We start from the raw sequence: 24816 nt of genomic DNA, 5'->3' as shown, positions 1-24816 counted from the left end.
CGAGAAATCTCGAGTAACAAGTATATTTGCTCATCACTACTTAAGACTATCATGCTCAATAATCCGAGCCTCCCACTCCTGTCTCTAGGACTTCTCTCGTGCTGCAACAGCTTTCTGGAGTGCTCTATTGCCGACAATCCAATTATTTCCCAGTATTTGCAGTTTCAAGCGTGCCCGAATACATTTGTTTACACTGGCCTATCGCCTCCATAATCTTAACTCTTCCCTGTTGTCCCTTCCATGCACTCAGTAGCCCTTAGAATCAGTACTTGCACAAGTCCCCTCTGTAAAGTGCAGTGGAATATGTTGGCGCTACAGAAATTATTATTATGGCGGAGTACATGTATTACATTTTCGTTATTTTTCTTTGTGCATTGTTTTCTTTTTGTCTAATCATAAGTGTGCTCTATAGTCTGTGTATGGATCCATCACATGATGGACACCAGCGGAGACCTAAGGCTTCTGTTTGGTTGTCCCTCCTTTTACTGGAAATAATAGAGCAGACATGATGTTCTCTTTCTACCTGTTCCAATGATGAAACCTTCAGCAGAGGCTCCAAAGCCATCGTGAACAAATATTAAAGGGGTTCAGAGAATAATAGTAATTATAATGAGTGACATCACAGACATCCTCAGCATTTACCCAGCTTAAAGGGGTATTCTCAAGTTTAGAAGTTATTGTATATCCCAGAAATAGGGGGTTCCAACCGCTGCTCTCCTCACCACTCAAGAATCTGTGCTCTGCCCTGTGTGAGTGGAGCAGTGGTCGCTCATGCATGCCGCCTGTCCATTAGTTCTTAAAGCGCCACTCCAGCTTCCTTTTTTTTTTCTTCAGTGCTGGAGTGGTACTACCAATCTAAGTTCCCTGTGCCTAGTAGACTTACCAGTCGCCTTCTTCAGCTCTTCCCAGCTCTGGTCCCCGCACCACAATGTTTGACAGACCATAAGTCAGAGGTAGTGGTCACAAGCTCCTTCTTCTGCCTCTCATAGACTTACATTCAGTTGTAACTTCCGGATCGCCCAGCAAATACTGGAGCCTTCAGCCAGGTCACAGACTTGTGGGGACCGACAGGAGTGGCGCCGGGAAGAGCTGAAGATGGTGGCGCCTCGTAACTATGAGACTAGGAGCAGGGAACTTAGATTAGAGGCACCACTCCAGCGCTGCAATAAAATAGCTAAAGTAGTGCTTCAATGTGACCGCTGGAGACTAGCTCTGCACTCGCATGAGAAGGAATGGCGCGGCATAGCGCATGATTGACATCTGCTTCATTCACCCAGAGGTCGGGATCGATGGAAGGTCCCAGAAGATGGAATCTAGGGAATCGGGAAGATAGCCTTTATTTTGGGGTTATGGGATAACTTCCAAACTTGAGAATACCCCTTTAAGCTGGGTAAAAACTTAGGGGAGGTCTTTCTGTGATTTTTCATTCTAGTTAGTGGTTTTCCCACTAACAAAAGTTAATTTTAATTAGTAGAACTTGAAATATTGATTAGATCCACAATTGGATGTGTTTAAATAAAATGTTCCTGTGCTGAGATAATCTTATAAATGTGCCCCTGCTGTGTACTGTGTAATGGCTGTGTCTGTCCGTATAGGAACATGGTCTGATCATACCACAGCTCCTGGGCAGGGGAGAAGCAAAAGAGTATACAGACAGGACAGCACAGGATCACAGCTGATTCTTTCTTTAAAGTAAAACATTGTTTAAAAACAGGCAGGGAAATGTTTTATCTCACAGAAAGAATCCACTGTGATCCTTGCTTGCGTGCTGACACTTGAAAGGGAGTCTGTCAGCACAGAATGACTGTTCATACCAAGCACAGGAACTCGTTGCATCAAACATTTATATACACCTCCCCACCAGCTTGTTTTCCTCAATCTCCACCCCTCTGGGGCTCTATGAAGCCAGAGGTGCCAATGAAAAAGAGGGGGGGCATGGAGTTAGTGGTAAAACAAGCAGGTGGGAAGGTGTATTTAAATGTTTGGCCCTGTCATGTTGCAGCGAGTGCCTGTGCTTGGTTAGAACAGTCAGTTAAGGCAATTAGGTACACTTCTGTTAACCTTGTTTCAGGCTGATTCACTGTATTTCTAAGGGTTTTTATAACGCTCCATTTCTGCAATCACTCTATATGACTGCAGATTGCTGAATCCTGATATAATGCCCACTGACAGGATTCTGCTCTGTTGGCTCGTTAAACGGTGACTTCAAATGTGTGATTTGCATTGTTGTGATCATGTGACAATTAGCTTCTCATTCGCTTAGTTTAGCAGCAAAAGTTCGTATTTGGCAGGTCATCACAAGCATGCAAGTCGCATAGCGCTGGCCACATCATGGCTGCTCAAATTAGGAAAAAAGCGAAGTCCTGACAGTGTTCATGGTACACATTGTCAGGATTCAGCATAGTGATTGCAGAGTTAAGGTACCTTCACACGAAGCGACGCTGCAGCGATAGCGACAACGATGCCGATCGCTGCAGCGTCGCTGTTTGATCGCTGGAGAGCTGTCACACAGACCGCTCTCCAGCGACCAACGATGCCGAGGTCCGCGGGTAACCAGGGTAAACATCGGGTTGCTAAGCGCAGGGCCGCGCTTAGTAACCCGATGTTTACCCTGGTTACCAGCGTAAAAGTAAAAAAAACAAACAGTACATACTTACATTCGCGTCCCCCAGCGTCTGCTTCCTGACACTGACTGAGCTCCGGCCCTAACAGCACAGCGGTGACGTCACCGCTGTGCTTTCACTTTCACTTTAGGGCCGGTGCTCAGTAAGTGTCAGGAAGCAGACGCTGGGGGACGCGCAGGTGAGCATGTACTGTTTGTTTTTTTTACTTTTACGCTGGTAACCAGGGTAAACATCGGGTTACTAAGCGCGGCCCTGCGCTTGGTAACCCGATGTTTACCCTGGTTACCAGTGTAAAACATCGCTGGGTATCGTTGCTTTTGCTTTCAAACACAACGATACACAGCGATCGGACGACCAAATAAAGTTCTGGACTTTATTCAGCGACCAGCGACATCACAGCAGGATCCTGATCGCTGCTGCGTGTCAAACACAACGATATCGCTAGCGAGGACGCTGCAACGTCACGGATCGCTAGCGATGTCGTTTCGTGTGAAGGTACCTTAAGGCTACTTTCACACTAGCGTCGTGCACTGCACGTCGCTATACGTCATTTTGTAGAAAAAACGCATCCTGCAAAAGTGCTTGCAGGATGCGTTTTTTCTCCATTGACTTGCATTAGCGACGCAGTGCGACGCATTGCCACACGTCGCAACCGTCGTGCTGCGTCGCCACCAAAAAACGTTGCTTGTAACGTTTTTTGGTGCGTCGTTCCCATCTCTTCCGACCACGCATGCGCGGCCGGAACTCCGCCCCCGCCTCCCCACACTTCACAAAGGGGCAGCGGATGTGTTTAAAAAACGCATCCGCTGCCCCTGTTGTGCGGCGCATTCACTGCTAGCGTCGGTACGTCACAACGACGCAATTTGTCGTGCGTCGTCTGACGCTAGTGTGAAAGTAGCCTTATAGCTGAAGCCCGGAAAATCCCTGAAATCTATTTCCAGAGCTCTGCATAATTGCTCAGTGGATCCATTGACAAGCACTGTATCTGGACTATAATAATAATAATCTTTATTTTTATATAGTGCTAACATATTCCTCAGCGCTTTACAGTTTACAGACATTATCATCGCTGTCCCCGATGGGGCTCACAATCTAAATTCCCTATCAGTATGTCTTTGGAATGTGAAAAGAAACTGGAGAACCCGGAGGAAACCCACACAAACACGGGGAGAACATACAAACTCCTTGCAGATGTTGTCCTTGGTAGGATTTGAACTCAGGACCCCAGGGCTGCAGTACTAACCACTGAGCCACCGTGCTGCCTCACTACCTTTGTTTCCTGTGCTTAGCCTCCCGTTCCTCTAAGACAATAGGATATTATAGAAAATGGCTCTTGGCAGCAGTAAAATGAAGGCAATCTGTATAGAGATGTATTATTAGAAACTGTGCGGTTGTTGTAGAGGTTGTGGATGTATGATTTAGTGGTCAATGTCACCCAAAAAATTGGAAAGCGTCAGCTCACCCACGTGAGGAGCCCGATGCACGGAGGCTAGCAGTGCCGCAGGAGGGATAAACGAAGATCGAGGATTACAGCGTCAGGATCTTCATCAAAATCTCAATTAAGTATAAAAACATGAATAAAGACATACCAAAAACTGTCGCAGCCACCAAGACGAGACTATGGGCAAATGCATTTCTGACTGAAGTCCTTAATCATTGCGTACAATGATTTTTTTGTATGCAATGATTAATGACTTCAGTCTGAAACACGTTTTCCCATAATCTCCTCTTGGTGGCTGCGACAGTTTTTGGTATGTCTGTATTCATGTTTTAATACATAATTCAGATTTTGATGAAGATCCTGATGCTGTAATCCTCGTTAATTGTATAGCACTAAAAAGGTTTACATGATGGGTTCGCTTTACTAGAATGTATTCTGTTTCATTCATTTTTTTGCCTGTCTTTAGCAGGAGCTGGAGAAGTTTGGCTTGCTGGCTAATGGAGTCTCTGCATCTGCCAACTGTAAGGTAATTCCTTTGCTTTTTTCTTTCCTTTCTGTATTTAGCTTATTAATGCAGTTTAAATGTAAATTGTGCCCAGTACAGAGATAATGTTCAGACGTACAGTAATAGCAGTACATCGGCCCCATGGTTTACAGTGTTGCATCTCCTGCATCCTGGGTCATATCCAGCCAAGGTGAACATCTTCATGGACTTTCTCCTAGTTTCCATAGGTTTGCTCCCAGATTCCAAAAATGATTAGGTTAATTTATTTTTTTAAATAAGATTGTGAGCCCCATTATGGACAGGTAGTGATAGGGGTGATGGTGTCATATCTCAGAGATACCAGCCAAGTGGTGCCCATTGGAGAGTCCTCTGATGGGAAAGTCTGACCATGGGGTCATTGGTTGCTAGATCCTCTTTCTGTTCGGGTTGATTCTAATTTTTTTTTTAATTTGCTTATTTCATTTTTATTTATTTATTTTTTTAGAGTTCCAGCGTTATGGGATCGGTAGATGACATTTATTCAGGTGAGTTCTGTGTCCTTGTTCACAATTTGCCAATTACCATGAAAATGAAGATCTTTAAACTGTTACCTTGCAGCAATTTGGATTTTGTGAATATAAACACGATGAAACCCAAAGTAGTTCTTTAAAAAAAAAAAAAAGGTGCTGCGTAAAGGTATTTGTCTTTTTGGGGTGTCCATTTTTATTGTATATTAGAATAAGCTTAGCTACCTCTGGATTTTTCCTATACATGTGCAGCAGTTAATTCTGAAGGATATATGTGAAGTGGGCTTGTAGTCTACCTCTTACGTGACCAAGGCACTTAAGCTGTTAGACGTTCGCGGAGGGCTCCATCTGTCGCACCGTCGATCTCCTTGCAGAGTGATCATGTTGTGAGGATGGGTCGCAATGGCAGCCAGGAGCACACCAGCGTGGCGCTCATACTACAGTCTGTGACAGGCAGGGCTTCATAGAAGAATGCTGACAGGACAGTACACTGCCGTAGGAAACATTGCAGTGCATCATAATAACAATCTAATAGAAATACATGGAAATCTACCAATGTCTGCATCACTTATATTGTAATGTGCTTTTTCCTGATGCCTATTGTCTAGGTCAGTGTTTTCCAAGCCCCGTCCACACAGCCCCCGAACACATCATGTTTTCAGGATTTTCTTAGTATCGCACAGGTGAGAGATCCTGTGTCAATGTCTGATGTCTTAATAATAATTCCGTCACCTGTGCAATACTAAGGAAATCCTGAAAACATGATCTGTGGGGGGCCGTGAGGACTGGAGTTTGAGTAACACTGGTCTAGGTGGTCCCCGGTGGCTTTTCCACGGCTGCTGCTCTTGATTGACAGGTCTCTACCCACATGCGTGTATAGACAGAGACCTACAGGCGAGGGAGAAGCCGCCGGGGACCCGACTGTCCTACTCGTCTACAGCACGGTCTCAGTCCAGTCGCTCCTAAAGTTTTTGTGTTTCTGAGTCAAACATGCATGGCTGAGATAATACAGGATGGGAAACGCGCGTCAGCTGTCAGGGTTTGTTTAAGATCAAATTGTATTTGTGGTAGCAATTGTGCAATTCTGGAGGACATCTGGAAAGTGGCAGGACTTTTCATTAGTTCCATGTGTGAAAAGTTGTTCCGGTTCTGCTCACTCCGGACAGGACAGGTGCTCACATCCCACAACATTATCATTGCCTTTCCCTACCTGATACCAAGCTGAGCGGTGCCAGACACAAACAATTAAAAAAATCCGTCCAGTTATGTCATACTCCTGATCCAGGTATTAATTCTTTTTACTCTGTCGCCTCATTGGGGGACACAGGACCATGGGTGTTATGCTGCTGTCCACTTGGAGGTGACACTATGCATAATTTGAAAAAGATTAACCGTGGCTCCTCCTCTGCAGTATACACCCCGGTTCAGATCCGACTCCCCCCCCCCCCCCCCCCCCCCCTTCCTCCCTTCCCCCGGACGTCTGCGCCGGCCTGGAGCCTTTCTGGGCATCAGGCATCTAATTTAGACCCCAGCTTCGACCTAGCTGAAGCCTCCTCTCCGCCCCCCCCCGGCCCGCCCCCCCCCCCCGGATGACAAATATGACACTCTACAGTCATAAAGGGGGTGGATCGAGACAGAAAGGGCGCTTTTTTACACAGCTTTGCCGCCTTTTTCTCAGCTCTCCGCCCCCTTCTCCCCCTGCCTCTTCTCCTCGGCGGCCATTTCTACTGCAGCAAGGATTAACCCTGCATCTCCCGGTCAGCAGGACCAGGCCAGCCAGTCTCCAGGGGGCACAAGACTGTGGATCTTCGGCGCTGGACCTAGGAGCATACTGGTGTAGTAAGATCACAGCTGGGTTGTTTTACTCGGCTGTGAATCCATATTACCTATAAGGCTCCCCTATAGGTTTCTCTACCCCTGTAAGGTCCTTTGCATAGCAGCTCTTCTGCACTTTGTGCACTATGCCGGGCTCAAGGTCCAAGAGAACCAGGCAGGACTACTATTATGCATTCTGTACAGCCTGCTGGACCGCTCTCCCCAGTGGCAGCACGTAACGCGCTGCCAGGACTGCGTCCAGACTACTGCGGGAACAGAACGACCTGGCACATCCACGTCTAGGTCAGGACGCAAGCGGACCCATAGGTCAAGTCCATCTGCGTCATCCCATAGCACACGGTCATCCCCTTCTAGGGAGAGACACCGTAGTTCCAAGTAATCTAGACCGTCCCCTTCCAGGGGCAGACAATGCAGATCTCCGCAGTCCCCGACCAGAGAAGGCCTCCTCCCCAGCTCACCCAGCAGGGGACGCCTCAGTGATACACAGGATTCGGAAGGCATCTGTGACTCCGACTCAGACCGGGAAACGGAGGGGTCCCGGATCCCAATCCCCCCTTAGCAATACAGCGCTAGTCGAGGACATAATCTCTTCCATCCATCGGGTGCTGGACATTTCTAATCTGCCACCAGAGGATTTCCTTTGAAGGACCTCTGAAGCCGCCTAAGGTTTTCTCTAACCACCCAGAGTTTAAAGCGATCCTTATAGAGCAGCTCTCACAACCTGAGAAAAAAGTCGCTAATCGCAAATATCTGGAGGCAAGGTACCCTTTCCCAGAGAAGGACACCAAGGAATGGACAGATCCACCCGAAGTGGACCCCCCAGTCTCTAGACTAGGAGCACAGTCTCTCCTTTCACTGTCCGATAGCTCAACCCTCAGGGACGCAGCAGACCGGCAGTTAGAACGCATGGCTTGTTCAATTTTCGTGGCGGCAGGGGCCCCCCTGACTCCCGCGTTCGCTTCAGTTTGGGCTGCCAAGGCCATACTGGCTTGGGCCATAAATTTACAAGCTGGCCTCCAAGCATCTGCTCCTGAGCTGTCGGACCAAGCGGTTCAAATAGCAGTTGTAGCAGATAACATGCTTCATGCAGCTCTGTATTCAGCAAGGGGCGTAGCGGGGATAGCATCAAACGCCATCACGATTCGGCGTATCCTCTGGCTGCGGAATGGAAAGCGGACGCAGCCTCAAAATAGTCCCTCACGCACCTCTCGTATCTCAGTGGGTGACCTTTCGGTGAAAAGTTGAACACGATATCCAATGCCACCGGGGGGAAGAGTACCTCTCTCCCTCAACTGTAACCTATACGCACTTACAAGAAGTGTAACAAAACCGATTCCGATCCTTTCGGAATTCCTCGGGCTGGTCCGTCTCACGTCCAGCACAAAATCGTAACCGTTCCCCACACAGGGACAACGCATGGTCGATGCAAAGGTCGGACAAGACCTGGCAGTTAAAAGCAGGCCAGTCAAAGCCCGAAGGAGGTAAACCTCAGATTTTATCCTCCTCATGACTCACGGACCCCAGAAGACATCCCACCCGTAGGTGGCCGACTTTGCTTTTCCAGCAAGTCTGGATGCCTACTACAGAAGACAGGTGGGTCAGGGAACTAGTGTCTTCCGGATACAAGATAGTGTTCAACCTCCAACCCACCGAATCGAGTCTTCCTCTCTGTTCCCCCAAAACCGCCAGCCAAGGCTCGTGCCTGCCACCAAGCGGTTCCCTCGCTTCTTCAAGCAGGAGTCATAGTACCGGTTCCCACGGCCAGGCGCTTCCGAGGGTTCTACTCCAATCTATTCATAGTCCCCAAGAAAGGAGGCAGCGTACGGCCCATACTGGACCTAAAACAACTCAACAAATCAACAAATATGTACGGGATTGTCACTTCCGCTCGAGTCCCCTTCGGTCCATCATTGCGTCCATGGAGAAGGGAGAATATCTCGCCTTCATAGAAATACAAGACGCATACCAGTATATACCGATTGCACCTGCTCATCTGAGATTTCTCAGGTTCGCAATCGACCAGGACCACTACCAGTTTGTGGCTCTTCCGTTCGGACTCGCCACAGTGTTTACCAAGGTCATGGCAGCCACCATGGACGTCCTGAACTCCAGAGGCATAGTAGTGGTTCCATACCTGGACGATCTACTCATCAAGGCTCCTACCTTCAAGGACTGCGAGCTCAGCGTCTCAATCACAATCGACACCCTAAGTCGCATGGGCTGGTTAGTCAACCTACAAAGGTCATCACCAACCCTGAGTCTGTCTCTGACCTTTCTGGGAATGCTATACAACACCTCCAGGGGTCTAGTGCTCTTTCCCAGGGACAAGGCACTGGCTCTCCGCCTAGGAGTTCGCATCCTCTTCCTCAAACCCCCTCGATCTCTCCAGTTTGCCATGAGTTCTCGGCAGGATGGGGGCAGCAATAGAAGCGGTCCCAATTTGGCCCAGTTTCACCTCAGACCTCTCCAACTAGCCATTCTCATGTCCTGGGACAGGAATCCCTTTCTCTCTTGACAGGGAGTTCCGGCTAACGTCGTCAACCAAGAAGTCCCTGCACTGGTGGCTCAATCCAGCCTCGCTAGCAAAGGGGAAATCCTTTCTCACAGGTCAGTGGAAGGTTCTGACCACCGATGCGAGCCTGACGGGTTGGGGTGCAGTGCACCTACACCACAGGGCAAGTGGTCCCCAGTGGAAGCGACCATGCCCATCAACATCCTGGGAATTCGTGCCATCCTCCTGGCATTGAGGGCCTTCCATCACTTACTGGCAGCCTCTCACATCAGAATACAATCGGACAATGCCACCACTGTGGCATATGTGAATCACCAAGGGGGGACCCGCAGTACCCAGGCGATGCGACAAGTGTCACACATCCTCCACTGGGTGGAGGACACAGGCTCGGTTCTCTCGGCGGTCCACATTCCAGGTGTGGACAACTGGGAAGCAGACTTCCTCAGACGACAAGGAATAGATTCGGGAGAGTGGTCTCTCCATCCCGAAATTTTTCGTCAAATCTGCCATCGCTGGGGGACCCCAGATGTGGATCTAATGGCATCCCACTTCAATGACAAGGTCTCCAACTTCATGGCCAGAACACACGATCCGCAGTCGCTCGGAGCAGACGCTCTGGTTCAGGACTGGACCCAGTTCCAGCCTATGTACATTTTCCACCTCTCCCCCTGTTATCCAGAGTGGTGAGGAAGATCAAGCAAGATGGAGTTCCAACCATCTTAATCGCACCGGTCTGGCCCAGACGTACATGGTACGCCGACGTCTTACAACTTTCAGCAGACGCCCCCTGGCGCCTCCCCGACCGCCCGGATCTTCTATCACAAGGCCCGTTCTATCACCAGAACTCAAGGGCTCTCAATTTGACGGCATGGCCCTTGAGACCTGGGTTCTAACCCAGGCAGGGCTCTCAACGGACGTCATTAGGACCATGATTAGGGCACGGAAGCCAGCCTCTGCCAAGATCTATGACCGTACCTGGGAAGTTCTCTTTACTTGGTGCGAATCTCGTGGCCAGACCCCATTCCCTTGTTCCCTCCCGAACTACCTGTTTTTTTTTCTCCAATCGGGTCTGGAGGCCAGGCTGTCCCTGGGCTCGCCTAGGAGCCAGGTGTCAGCCCTCTCAGTGCTTTTTTTTCAAAGGCGCATTGCTGCCAAGCTGCGAGTAAGGACTTTTATTCAGGGGGTTTCCCGATTGGTTCCCCCCTACAGACGACCACTAGAAACGTGGGACCTCAACCTGGTCCTGACAGCATTGCAGGAACCACCCTTCGAACCCCTTAAGGAGGTCCCGCTCTGCCTTCTCTCCCAGAAGGTGGCTTTTTTCCTGGTGGCAATCACCTCGCTACGCAGGGTGTCTGAACTGACAGCACTCTCCTGCAAACGGCCCTTCCTGGTTTTTCACCAGGACAAGGTAGTTCTCCGTACGGTCCCATCCTTCCTTCCGGAGGTTGTGTCCAACTTCCACCTCAGTGAGGAAATTTCTCTGCCTTCCCTTTGTCCGGTCCCGGTTCATAGAGTGGTGAAGGCTCTGCATGCGCTTGACCTTGTCAGGGCATTGCGTATATATGTGTTTAGGACTGCGTCCTTCCGGAGGTCTGATCCCTTTTCCTTCTTCCGGAAGGCGGCCGCAAGGGTCTGCCAGCTTTCAAAGCTACCCTTGCCAGGAAGATCACATCCACCATACAAGAGGCCTACCGCCTTAAGAATTCTCCTCTTCCAGCCGGTATTACTGCACACTCTACACGGGCGGTAGGGGCCTCCTGGGCCTTGCGGCTCCAGGCTTCGGCACAAGTGTGTAAGGCGGCCACGGTCTAGCCCACACTCGTTTACTAAACACTACAGGGTTCATACCAGTCCTCAGCGGAAGCGAGCCTGGGTAGATGTGTTCTGCAGGCGGCGGTGCCCCAAGTATAGGGGCCTGTCTGCACAATATTCGTCCATTGCTTCCCACCCAGGGACTGCTTTGGGACGTCCCATGGTCCTGTGTCCCCCAATGAGGCGACAGAGTAAAGGAGATTTTTGTGTACTCACCGTAAAATCTCTTTCTCTTAGCCTCTAATTGGGGGACACAGCTCCCACCCTGTTGCCCTTTTCGGGACGTTGTTACTGTTGAATTCTCATATTGTTCTTTGAGCTCGTACATAGTGGCCTTCTTATAGGCATGTCTATGTTATTCATGTTACATTCCTCCTACTGCTTTTGCACAAAACTGGAGAAGGCTGACGCCGTCCAGGGGTGTATACTGCAGAGGAGGAGCCACGGTTAATCTTTTTCAGATTATGTATAGTGTCGCCTCCTAGTTGACAGCAGCATAACACCCATGGTCCTGTGTCCCCCAATTAGAGGCTAAGAGAAAGAGATTTTACGGTGAGTACACAAAAATCTCCTTTTTGCCATTATGATCAAATTATTGATTCATCATTGTGAAATATTGGATTTATCTATTTGTCATTACATTTCTGTATGCTTACGTAAAATATTTGTCCCTGTTCTGTTCCAGATCTACCGAATTCAAAAGTATTTCCATCTAGTTTGGGCATCACCTATGAAAATGATAGCTTGGAAGCGGCGGCATGTGCTCCATCAGTGTCTCCTGTAACCAACAATGTGAATGACTTGGACTGTGATGTTATTGGGGATGAGCTGGACTCTTTCCTGGACTTTGAGTTGGTATGGCAATAGATAAGACGATAGTAGGCTTGGTAGACGTCTATAATCTTATGCCTTGCTTTCTTATTTTTGTTTCAGGCTTCCCAGAAGGTTCCCCAGCTGATACCAGTATTTCCCACTGGAAACCCACTTCTCTCCAGCCTGGGTACAACAGGCTTACCTGCACCATCCCCTCTACCTCCAGCCTCATTTGGTTTGCTAGATCCTCGGAAGCCTCCTGTATTACCGCTGAAACCTTCATTTGCTCCTTCGTTAGATGCACTGGACAGCTTTGAGACTATGCGAGAGACACTGGACAGTCTGGACACATTTGTGAATGGTAAGATCTTATATCCATTATGGCATCAATTATAGCTTTCAAATTATTTGACACAACAATGGGAAAAAACGTGTTTTTTTTTTTTTTTTTTTCATTTGTAGATACCAAGCGTGCCGAGTCTGTATTAGTCAAAACAACCCAGAAGCAAAAGGTAGGTCTAATTAAACATTTTCATGTTACTATTCCAGTCTAAAACGCCTTAAAATAGAACAGTTTTTTTCAACAATCTTTGCATAAATCAATAGTACAAGCGAATATAAGAAACCTTGTAATATACCTTATCAGAGAAATCTACCGTACTTCTTTCTCCACTTATGAGCCACTTCTTTCCTTTCATACTGAATGTATTATCTACTTTGAAAAAACAGACCAACTCCGTCTTGCTCAAGACAAGACAGACTTCCAGCACAGTGAGGTGTCGGCTTACCTCTGTGGAGATGGGGGTCAGCAGCAAAGGGAAAGATTGTGCTGAGTTTTCTAACAAGTCTTTTACCTCACCCCTGAGCTGGATTCATATCTACACAACTTAATACTTCTGTATAATATCCCCCATGTTGCTGCTGCTCCTTCTTCTGTCTGTGTACTGGCTAATAGAAAAGCCATCTTCATCTCTATGTGATGTGTAAGTGAGAAATCCTAGGATATACCCTCCTCCCCACCAGCTCAGTGTCACTTGCAAATCAAGAAAAAGCCACCTATTTTATAGATACATAAAGTGACTTCAAACCAGCTCAGCTCCTTTTAGGGGACATAGCCTTGATAAAAACTGTACTTGTAGTCTCCAAATCCTTTGCATCAATGGTCAGAAAACATTCTTTATTAAAATATGCTAATGATTTGCTCAGTGTTTCCTTGGCAAGACCAAAGCAGTTCCGTGCACTTTCCAACCTCTTCCTTGATTGACAGTTCTGCCTTGTAGGAGCTAGAGGAAAGCAAAGATAGATGCATAACATAGTTGTGTTTTTTTCACTTTTTACCAATATAAACAAAAGTAAACTTTTTTTTGTGTACTTTTGGTTACTCCGATTTGGAATGTCAGACTTCACATGCACAATGTTCCCAGAATTTATCTAACACTTTATATATTACGCTCAGGCACTAAGCGCTAGTTAAGTAATCAATTTACGAGACTCAAAGATGCCCAGTAAATCTTTATTGCTTTCCTGACCTGAGGAATTATAGTATGTCGCTGGTAGTAGGGTGGTCTCTGCACCTCGCTGTACAATAGGGCATGGTGTGACCTGTGCCCACGCCATGGCCATAAGCAACCTGCTGCAAAATCTGGGTTTGGAGTTAAAGTACCTATTACCTGTCTGGTGCTGCCATTTTTACTTAATAAAGCAGTGAGCAGCCAACAGATTAGTGATCTGCCTAAATATAATTTAATAACAAAAGAGCCTCTAATACCCTCCCAGAAAGGACTAATGTTATTAAGCTGTTACTGAGTGGTAACTTCATGGCTGCAATTACCATTTGGTAACAGTTCGGTAGAGTACATGGCGGCACTGGATTGGTGGAAAGAGCAAGATCTCACGTTTTTGCTGCGAGAGCGGCTGTGGAGGGTTGTAGGCTCATGATCTAAAAATACCAATTAAAAAAATGGAGAAAAAAAACAATCTCAAAAGTTTCCCTTCATGCATTGTAAAGCTGTAGCATGTCCAACAATCCTTTTTTATTTTAGACCCTGTTCTTGTGCCAAGATGCTGTTACACTGCTTATATATACATTTTCTGCCCTTTAGATATTTTATTTGCCCCGTAGAAGGAGATATCTAGACAAGTGTCACGATGTAGATGCTTTTTGTATTGAATGATGTAAATGATTTATTTCTATTCCAGCCTGTTGTGAACTCTGTAAACCACTTATTTGCACATAAGACGGATCCTGGACTGAGTAAGAATGCTGCGCTGCCGCCCTTATTGCCAAACCCCCTAGCACAAACCTATGACTTCAAACAAGGCTGCCAGTTATGCTACGTGAGAACAGGTAAGATGTCCCATGGATTGCAGAACTCAATATTTCTTGGGTTTTGCTTTGCGTGTAGAAGATGAGCATGGTGCAGGTAACTTCTTGTTAATTCTTGGAACAGCTCATACAGTAAGCCTGCAGGATTTTGTAATCTGGTCTCACTTACCGATAAAGATGACATGGTAAAAGCTTAACCTAAGCCTTCCCAATGGTTTACAGTTATACTGGGGCTTAAAGGGGTTGTCCATTACTTGGAGTACCCTTTACTCTGTCGCCTCATTGGGGGACACAGGACCATGGGTGTTATGCTGCTGTCCACTAGGAGGCGACACTATGCATAATCTGAAAAAGATAAACCGTGGCTCCTCCTCTGCAGTATACACCCCTGGACGGCGTCAGCCTTCTCCAGTTTTTGCTTAGTGTCGCATAGGAGGCACACCTAAGATTTTTCTCTTTTACTCCGTTTTTTCCTGACGGATTACAGATGAAGAAAAGAGGGTCTCCTGTGAGACTCCCGGCATGGCTCCTTCCTCGGCCCCCTATTATGGGGTGCCCGGTTGAAGTAGAGATGGCTATTCCCCATGTTGCTCCTTCCCCAGTCCCTCGGGTGCTGGTTCGAAGTCGAGACCCCCCTCCTTCCCCAATTCCTTTTGGTTTCTGGGTTGAGGTCGAGGCGAGGATAAAGGCCCCTGAAGGTGACATCAGCACCCTCCCTATTCCCCCTCTGGGGGCATTAGGTTGAGACGCCTCAGGTAGGGCCTGTACAGGCAGCATTCTACAGCTCCCAGCAATGGGCCAGCACACTGCGCCTGCATCCAGGGACCCCAGCCCAGCTGCGGGCTCCTGTCGGGGCCGGGGGGAGTGCAGGCAGGCATGGCACATACAGACACAGGGCTCCCTGCGCCCCTGTCTCTGCGGCAGCACCAGCTCTATACTGCCTCAGGGGGACCCCTCACCAGGCCTCCCTACCGCTTACAGCCCCACCGCTATCCTGCCTTTAAATCCGGTTCAGATCCTACCCCCTACCGGACTTTCGCGCCGGCCTGGAGCCCTTCTGGGCAGCAGGCATCTAATTTAGGCCTCGGCTTCGGCCTAGCTGAAGCCTCCGCCTCCTCTCCGCCCCCCGGCCCACCCCCCGGATGACAAATATGACACTCTACAGTGTCGTAGAGGGGGCAAATTGAGACAGAAAGGGCGTGTTTTTACACAGCTTTGCTGCCTTTTTTCTCAGCTCTCCGCCCCCTTCTCCCCCTGCCTCTTCTCCTCGGTGGTCATTTCTACTGCAGCAAGGATTAACCCTGCATCTCCCGGTCAGCAGGACCAGGCCACCCAGTCTCCGGGGGGCACAGGACTGTGGATCTTTGGTGCTGGACCTAGGGGCAAACTGGTGGGGTAAGATCACAGCTGGGTTGTTTTACTCGGCTGTGAATCCATATTCCCTATAAGCATAGCTACCCATGTAAGGTCCATCTGCATAGCAGCCCTTCTGCACTCTGTGCACTATGCCGGGCTCAAGGTCCAAGAGAACCAGGCAGGACTGCTATTATGCATTCTGCACAGCCTGCAGGACCGCTCTCCCCAGTGGCAGTATATACCCACACTGCCAGGGCTGCACTCAGACTACTGTGTCAGAGCCCCAAGAGGCCCCTGCCAATGCTTCGGTGTCTAATGCCACGCCAGAATAGGTCACTCAGATGTCGCAATCTAAGACGCAGTCTATAGATAACCTAACCTCCACATTGCTTCAGGCTCTGCAGAGTCATGCCTCGGCTATGACCGTTACCCAGCAAAGGGAGAGCTTGGCTCAGGGACAGGACGTCCCTGGCACATCCACGTCTAAGTCAGGACGCAAGCGGACCCACAGTACATCTACGTCATCTCATAGCACTCGGTCATCCCCTTCTAGGGAGAGACACCGTAGTTCCAGGTCATCTAGACCGTCCCCTTCCAGGGACAGACAATGCAGATCTCCGCAATCCCCGACCTGAGAAGGCGTCCTCCCCAGCTCACCCAGCAGGGGATGCCTCAGTGATACACAGGATTTGGAAGGCATCTGTGACTCCGACTCAGACAAGGAAACGGAGGGGTCCCTGATCCCAATCCCCCCTAGCAATACAGCGCTAGTTGAGGACATAATCTCTTCCATCCATCGGGTGCTGGACATTTCTGATCCGCCACCAGAGGCCCCAGAACACAAGATTTCCTTTGGAGGACCTCTGAAGCCGCCTAAGGTTTTCTCTAACCACCCAGAGATTAAGGCGATCCTTAAAAGGCAGTTCTCGCAGCCTGAGAAAAAATTCGCTAGTCGCAAATATCTGGAGGCGAGGTACCCCTTCCCGCAAAAGGATACCAAGGAGTGGACAGACCCACCCGAAGTGGACCCTCCAGTCTCTAGACTAGCAGCACAGTCTCTCCTTTCACTGCCAGATAGCTCAACCCTCAGGGATGCAGCAGGCCTGCAGGTAGAACGCATGGCTCGTTCAATTTTCGAGGCCGCAGGGGCATCCCTTGCTCCCGCGTTCGCATCAGTTTGGGCTGCCAAGGCCATTCTGGCCTGGGCCAAAAATTTACAAGCTGGCCTCCAAGCATCCGCTCCTGAGCTTTCGGACTAAGCGGTTCAAATAGCAGTCGTAGCAGATTACATGCTTCATGCAGCTCTGGATTCAGCAAGGGGTGTAGCGGGGATAGCATCAAACGCCATCACAATTCGGCGTATCCTCTGGCTGCGGGAATGGAAAGCCGACGCAGCCTCAAAGAAATCCCTCACGCATCTCCCCTACCTCAGTGGGCGACTTTTCGGTGAACAGTTGGACACGATGATATCCAACGCCACCGGGGGTAAGAGTACCTCTCTTCCCCAAATGAAACCTAAACGCACTTACAATAAGCGTAACCAAACTCGATTCCGATCCTTTCGGAATTCTTCGGGCTGGTCCGTCTTGCGTCCAGCACAAAATTGTAACCGTTCCCCACGCAGGGACAACTCACGATCAATGCAAAGGTCGGACAAGACCTGGCAGTAAAAGGCAGCCCAGTCTAAACCCAGAGGAGGGAAATCTCAGACTTTCTCCTCATCATGACTCACGGACCCCGGAAGACACCACACCCGTAGGCGGCCGACTTTTGCTCTTTCATCAATTCTGGCTGCCTATTACAGAAGACAGGTGGGTCAGGGAACTAGTGTCTTCCGGATACAAGATAGAGTTCACCTCCAACCCACTGGACCGATTCTTCCTCTCTGTCCCCCCAAAACCACCAGCCAAGGCTCGTGCCTTCCGGCAAGCGGTCGCCTCGTTTTTTCAAGCAGGAGTCATAGTACCGGTCCCCACGGCCGAGTGCTTCCGAGGGTTCTACTCCAATCAATTCGTAGTCCCCAAGAAAGGAGGCAGCGTGCGGCCCATACTGGACCTAAAACAACTCAACAAATACGTACGGGTCCGTCACTTCCGCATGGAGTCCCTTCGGTCCATCATTGCGTCCATGGAGAAGGGAGAATATATCGCCTACATAGACATACAAGACGCATACCTGCATATACCGATTGCACCTGCTCATCTGAGATTTCTCAGGTTCGCAATCGACCAGGACCACTACCAGTTCGTGGCTCTCCCGTTTGGACTCGCCACGGCTCCCAGAGTGTTTACCAAAGTCATGGCTGCCACCATGGACGTCCTGCACTCCAGAGGCATAGTAGTCGTTCCATACTTGGACGATCTACTCATCAAGGCTCCCACCTTTTAAGGACTGCGAGCTCAGCGTCTCAATCACAATCGACACTCTAAGTCGCATGGGCTGGTTAGTCAACCTACAAAAGTCATCACCAACCCCGAGTCAGTCTCTGGCCTTCCTGGGAATGCTATTCAACACCTCCCGGGGTCTAGTGCTCCTTCCCAAGGACAAGGCACTGGCTCTCCGTCTAGGAGTTCGCACCCTCCTCCGCAAACCCCCTCGATCTCTCCGGTTTGCCATGAGAGTCCTCGGCAGGATGGGGGCAGCAATAGAAGCCGTCCCATTTGCCCAGTTTCGCCTCATGCTTCTCCAGCTAGCCATCCTCAAGTACTGGGACAAGAACCCTTTCTCTCTCGACAGGGAGTTCCGGCTAACGTCGTCAACCAAGAGGTCCCTGCACTGGTGGCTCAAGCCAACCTCGCTAGCAAAGGAGAAATCCTTTCTCACAAGTCATTGGAAAGTTCTGACCACTGATGCGAGCCTGAAGGGTTGGGGTGCAGTGCACCTACACCACAGGGCAAGTGGTCCCCAGTGGGAAGCGACCATGCCCATCAACATCCTGGAAATTCGTGCCATCCTCCTGGCATTGAGGGCCTTTCATCACTTACTGGCAGCCTCTCACATCAGAATACAGTCGGACAATGCCACAGCTGTGGCATATGTCAATCACCAAGGGGGGACCCGCAGTACCCAGGCGATGCGAGAAGTGTCACATATCCTCCACTGGGTGGAGGAGACAAGGTCGGTTCTCTCGGCGGTCCACATTCCAGGTGTGGACAACTGGGAAGCAGACTTCCTCAGCCGACAAGAAATAGACTTGGGAGAGTGGTCTCTCCATCCTGAAATTTTTCGCCAGATCTGCCATCGCTGGGAGACCCCGGATGTGGACCTAATGGCATCCCACTTCAATGCCAAGGTCTCCAACTTCATGGCCAGAACACACGATCCGCGGTCGCTCGGAGCAGACGCTCTGGTTCAGGACTGGACCCAGTTCCAGCTTCTGTACATTTTTCCACCTCTGCCCCTGATATCCAGAGTGGTGAGGAAGATCAAACAAGAGGGAGTTCCAACCATCCTAATTGCACCGGACTGGCCCAGACGTACATGGTACGCCGACATCGTACAACTTACAGTAGACGCCCCCTGGCGTCTCCCCGACCGCCACGATCTTCTATCACAAGGCCCGTTCTACCACCAGAACTCAGGGGCTCTCAATTTGACGGCGTGGCCCTTGAGACCTGGGTTCTAACCCAGGCAGGGCTCTTGCCGGACGTCATTGGAACCATGATCAGGGCACGGAAGCCAGCCTCTGCCAAGATTTATTACCGTACCTGGAAAGCTTTCTTTACCTGGTGCGAATCTCGTGGCCAGACCCCACTCCCTTACTCCCTACCCAAAGTACTTGGTTTTCTCCAATCGGGTCTGGAGGCCAGGCTGTCATTGGGCTCGCTTAAGGGCCAGCTGTCAGCCCTCTCAGTGCTTTTTCAAAGGCGCATTGCTACCAAGCCGCAAGTAAGGACTTTTTTTCAGGGGGTTTCCCGATTGGTTCTCCCCTACAGACGACCACTAGAAACGTGGGACCTCAACCTGGTCCTGACAGCATTGCAGGATCCACCCTTCAAACCCCTTAAGGAAGTCCCGCTCCGCCTTCTCTCCCAGAAGGTGTTTTTTTCCTGGTGGCAATCACCTCACTGCAGGGTGTCTGAACTGACAGCACTCTCCTGCAGACGGCCCTTCCTGGCTTTTCACCATGACAAGGTAGTTCTTCGTACGGTCCCATCCTTCCTTCCGAAGGTTGTGTCCAACTTTCACCTCAATGAGGAAATTTCACTACCATCCCTTTGTCCGGTTCATAGAGTGGAGAAGGCTCTGCATACGCTTGACCTCGTCAGGGCATTGCGTATATACGTGTCTAGGACTGCGTCCTTCCGAACGTCTGATTCTCTTTTCCTCCTTCCGGAAGGCGGCCACAAGGGTCTACCAGCTTCCAAAGCTACCCTTGCCACGTGGATCAAATCCACCGTACAAGAGGCCTACCGCCTTAAGAATTCTCCTCTTCCAGCCAGTATTACGGCACACTCTATACGGGCGGTAGGGGCCTCCTGGGCCATTCGGCACCAGGCTTCGGCACAACAAGTGTGTAAGGCGGCCACTTGGACTAGCCTACACACGTTTACTAAACACTACAGGGTTCATACCCAGTCCTCAGCGGACGCGAGCCTGGGTAGATGTGTTCTGCAGGCGGCTGTGCCCTAAGTATAGGGGCCTGTCTGCACAATATTCGTCAATTGCTTCCCACCCAGGGACTGCTTTAGGACGTCCCATGGTCCTGTGTCCCCCGGTCCTGTGTCCCCCAATGAGGCGACAGAGTAAAGGAGATTTTTGTGTACTCACCTCAAAATCTCTTTCTCTTAGCCTCTAATTGGGGGACACAGCTCCCACCCTGTTGCCCTTTCCGGGCCGTTGTAACTGTTGAGTTCTCATATTGTTTTCTTGAGCTCATACATAGTTGCCTTCTTACAGGCATAATTATGTTATTCATGTTACGTTCCTCCTACTGCTTTTGCACAAAACTGGAGAAGGCTGACGCCGTCCAGGGGTGTATACTGCAGAGGAGGAGCCACAGTTAATCTTTTTCAGATTATGCATAGTGTCGCCTCCTAGTGGACAGCAGCATAACACCCATGGTCCTGTGTCCCCCAATTAGAGGCTAAGAGAAAGAGGTTTTATGGTGAGTACACAAAAATCTCCTTTTTTTTTTCAATGCAATAGTCCCTCTTGTAAAATAAAAATATCAAATACTGACCTTCCGGCACCTCTCCAGTGATGTCGGTGGCAGTTCGCTTACGATTTATATGGCATTCTTATGGCACGTGATGTCTGTAGGCAATCGGCGGCCTTGTCGGGCTGCTGCTTTCTCAAGTCCCCCAGATGAACGTTACACCAACTCAAGAAGTGAGAGCGCAGAAGCCCAATAGCGGCCGCTGATTTTCTCTAGGGTTCATGCCATGCAAACCCCGGATGACTGCACCAACATCACTGGAAAGGCATCGGTGCAGGAGTTGAATGTTGAATGTCTTTTCTTTTTTTTTTTTTTACAAGCTGCTTCCAATAGTGGAAAAGCCCTTTAAAGGAGGCATAGATGCTGCCTAACCATGCGGCCTACCATTATAGTGGTCATAACCTTTTACCGTCAACTGACATAACTATGTCTAGATTGCAGGTGATTTTCCGCAATTGACCATCCAGTTATGCCACAGGGGTGGCTCAGGCACAGGAGTTGAGTAGTGATGAGCGAGTGTACTCGTTGCTCGGGTGGTTTCCGAGTATTTATAAGTGCTCGTAGATTGTTTTCATTGCCGCAGCTGAATGACTTACATCTATTAGCCAGCTTGAATACATGTGGAGATTCCCTAGCAACCAGGCAACCTCCACATGTACTCAGTCTGGCTAGTAGCTGTAAATCATTCAGCTGAGGCGATGAAAACTAAATCTCCGAGCAGTCAGAAATACCAGAAATGCTCAGAGACCACCCGAGCCTGGTCAGGAAAACCCGAGCAACGAGTACAGTCGCTCATCACTAGAGTTGAGCCTTTATGATCCATAGTAGTTGCCAGCCGATATTGCTCCGATCCCAGCATTTCCACTTTTCAGCGGGGTACCGATGGATTGAAATAGTGCCGATGGATTGCCATGGTACCCAGAGGCCTAATTATTGCCTCAATGTCTGCTATATGCCTCACACTATAATGTCACACCAGAGGCAGGGTCTAATACTGACAAGTTGGATATTGCACTGTATTACATGTTCAAGTCGCCTAATGGGACAAGTAAGCGTTGTAAAAAAAAAATAAAGATAAAATAACCAATAATACAGCTTTAATAATAAAAATAGTTTGTGAATAAAAATCCTAAAAACATTTTTGGAATCGCTGCATTCGTGCTATAGTATTTTTCATTCCTTACAGTGAACTGGGGTTAAAAAAAAAAAAAAAAAGAAAAATGTTGCCATAATTGCTGTTTTTATTTAACGAATACCTATCACTTGCTCAAAAAAATTAGGTCTAAACCTCGTAAAAATCTGTGAGCTCCCATGATTCTGCCAGTTTTTTCCTTATGTATCGATTTTAGGGATAATTATATTTATATCCGCCTGTGCAAAAAGAAATATTGACCCAAAAATTACTTAAAAACCCCAATTCATAATTTTCATTTTTTTTGGCGTCATGCTGACTAGCGTTTTTCTGCCTATATTACACAACCTAATGCGTCAATTCATTCATTCATTTATTCCTGAATTCAAGGTAATATTAGTTATATTTCTGCTTGTATGTTAGACTGTATACAAGGTGCTGTGGTTCTTGGAGGTTGGGTAGTTTCTGATCATTTTAATGCCAATTTTCATGCTGCTTTTTCTTTTGCAGGCCCCAAGGCGCTCGATTTTGCCTACAAAGACAAATTTGAACACAAATGTAAAAAAGACATTTTATTAGCACGAATGAAAAGCTCTGAAAACAAAGCCTGGTTAAAAATTCGTCAGAGGCCAATGAAAGTCAATTTTTCTGGTCCCTTCATGCTTTGCAAAGGTAAGGAAAAATGTCTTTAGTTTTTAGTAGATTGTGACATCTAACTGCAATTTGGACCATTGCAAAATACTGTGGCCTGACTTTCCCTGTGATGAGAACAGTAACCAGTTGTCGGCTTGTGGACCAATAAGTGATGTAAATCTTTCAGCCAGAGCATTTGTGTTCCTGCAGGGGCATATCTGAATATTATGCAGAGCCTGCACAGAAAACCTGCAGCTGCAGGAGAGGTGAGAACGCCATCAGAGACAGCCAGTCTCTCTATACGGAACGCTGAGATGGTTTATTGCTTTCCTAATCGCCACGTATAAAATTTGAGAAGTGGCCATGACACTTCCTCCTTCGTTCCTGACCATTAAAGCCAGAGAAATGCGGTAGCTGCTGAGTATCGAAGACACAAATTGAGGAATCTTGTGATTCAGTCTTGGTGTCATCAAATCAATGTCTGGAGTGCAGATCTGGTCGAAGATGACCGAGTACAGGGACCACACTCCTGCAGTTAGCCCATAGGAAGTCAGCAGCCCAGTTGTCCACTCCGGGTATGTGGACCGCTGAGATTGCCAGGACTTTTTGTTTTGGCCATGCAAGGATATGGCAGTGGAATTGGCGCACTCTTCAGCTGGTCCTGGCAATGGAGGAGGGACTAAGTGATTCTTCCAGCACTCTGGACGGTAAGCTTTCGGAAGAATCTTCATTAGCATCTGTCACTGGAATCATTTGTCTGGGTGCTTCCACTGTTTTGACAGTACTTGGTTCAATTGTGATTTGAGAAGTGTCTGGCCGATTTTCTGACCACCTTATAGGACACTTTTAAGATTCCTCCGCTTTTATGGTCAAGGATTGATTTATGGCGTGAACCAGACTGTCGACCGTATCTTACTTTAGACGCCTGGTCGAAGTCTAGGTAAGATTCCTGCATTGTCTGTGTCTTCAGAAAGGGGGGAACTGAGAAAGAGTTCATCCTGGAAGAGGTGGGAGGGGAAAGAGACTTGGAAGAGGAACTTGCTCAGAACTGCATGGATCTCTTGTGCAATTTGCCATATAAGTGCAGAGTATTTGATGGGTCTGACTCACCTGGGGAAGTGGTCAGAATATCGGAGGCATTGGAGTTAGGCAGACCCTCTGACAGAGACTATGGTCTAGGATACCCGAGTTGACTCGGCCACAGACTGAGAGAGATCTACTGCCTATTTGGATGGAGGGAAATGGCGCTCTCATATTGGGCATTGGAGTATTCCTGTCAGATATGAGGCGTTGGGCGTCTGTAATGGGTGCAGGTAGAGGCAGGTTGCCCAGTGGAATTTTGTCCTTGTTAGAGGCACATGCAGAGTCCATGACTAGGGGAGACTGGGCACGTTGGCATGCATGATCCACACTGGGATTAGGCATGGTTGAAGAGGAGATAGAAATATAGGTACCTGGAGGACGGAGAAGCTACCAAACGGAGCTGTCTTCATTCCTGGAGTGAACAGCAGAATCTACACGATCCTGAAGACGGCTGAATGCCTTACTGGAGTTGCTGACATGTCAGGATAACAGGACAGAGGGTGTTCTCAGGAGGCGAGAACTTTTCTACGAAGCCAGGACAGGGCTATTTGTGTGGAGTGAAGAGAAAATGACACCGTCCTGCTGAGAAAAGTGGTCCAAGCTAACGCACGTGAGAGACCTGTGTGAATCGGGGTGGATGGGCAGGACCGTCATCCTGTGAGAAGAACCCATGAAAATTTGGTTGAATGGGGGAAGTGTGGCTTGCTGAGGCCAGCAAGGCTGCTTAGAAACCAGGGACTAATTGGTGCAGCTCAACGGAGAGGACAGAGTGCTGCAATTTGTGCTGGAAGCCTTGGGGGGAGCCAGCGCACAAGTGGAGGGATGGGGACAGGAAGCTCCATCTTCCAGATTCAAGAGTCCCTGAAAGTGAGGGGGGCTGTGCTGTGCAGAGCTGTGATGCATGCTGCAGTTTGGAAGTACACTTGTGTGTCCTGAAGATGGGGTCTCTGGGTCCATCTTCGCAGAAGCCTTTGAGACAGTCTTCTGAGGTCCCTGGAACTATCTTTGATTGGAACCTTGAGCTCTGTCTTCCGTCATGCAACTCACCTCCCTGTGGTGGACAGGAAATGGGCATG

At 48.8% G+C, this 24816-nt stretch overlaps 1 protein-coding gene across 2 annotated transcripts in view; it reads left to right on the top strand.

Annotated features, from left to right (window-relative positions):
- The window catches only part of LOC143788448 (uncharacterized), an 87525-nt gene that overhangs the window by 16022 nt on the left and 46687 nt on the right, over positions 1-24816 (top strand). The window contains exons 7-13 of one of the 2 annotated variants that reach the window (XM_077278134.1): positions 4535-4591; positions 5055-5094; positions 11925-12094; positions 12173-12413; positions 12515-12564; positions 14252-14399; positions 22535-22696. In XM_077278134.1, the coding sequence (XP_077134249.1) occupies positions 4535-4591; positions 5055-5094; positions 11925-12094; positions 12173-12413; positions 12515-12564; positions 14252-14399; positions 22535-22696 (868 nt within the window). Of the gene's footprint in view, positions 1-4531; positions 4592-5054; positions 5095-11924; positions 12095-12172; positions 12414-12514; positions 12565-14251; positions 14400-22534; positions 22697-24816 lie in introns of both variants that reach the window. The other variant, XM_077278133.1, reaches the window with a different exon arrangement.

Source organism: Ranitomeya variabilis, chromosome 8 (assembly GCF_051348905.1).
Source record: "Ranitomeya variabilis isolate aRanVar5 chromosome 8, aRanVar5.hap1, whole genome shotgun sequence".
Classification (NCBI taxonomy): Eukaryota; Metazoa; Chordata; class Amphibia; order Anura; family Dendrobatidae; genus Ranitomeya; species Ranitomeya variabilis.
Note: the sequence above shows the minus strand (reverse complement) of the source record. Positions and strands in the feature narration are given on the sequence as shown.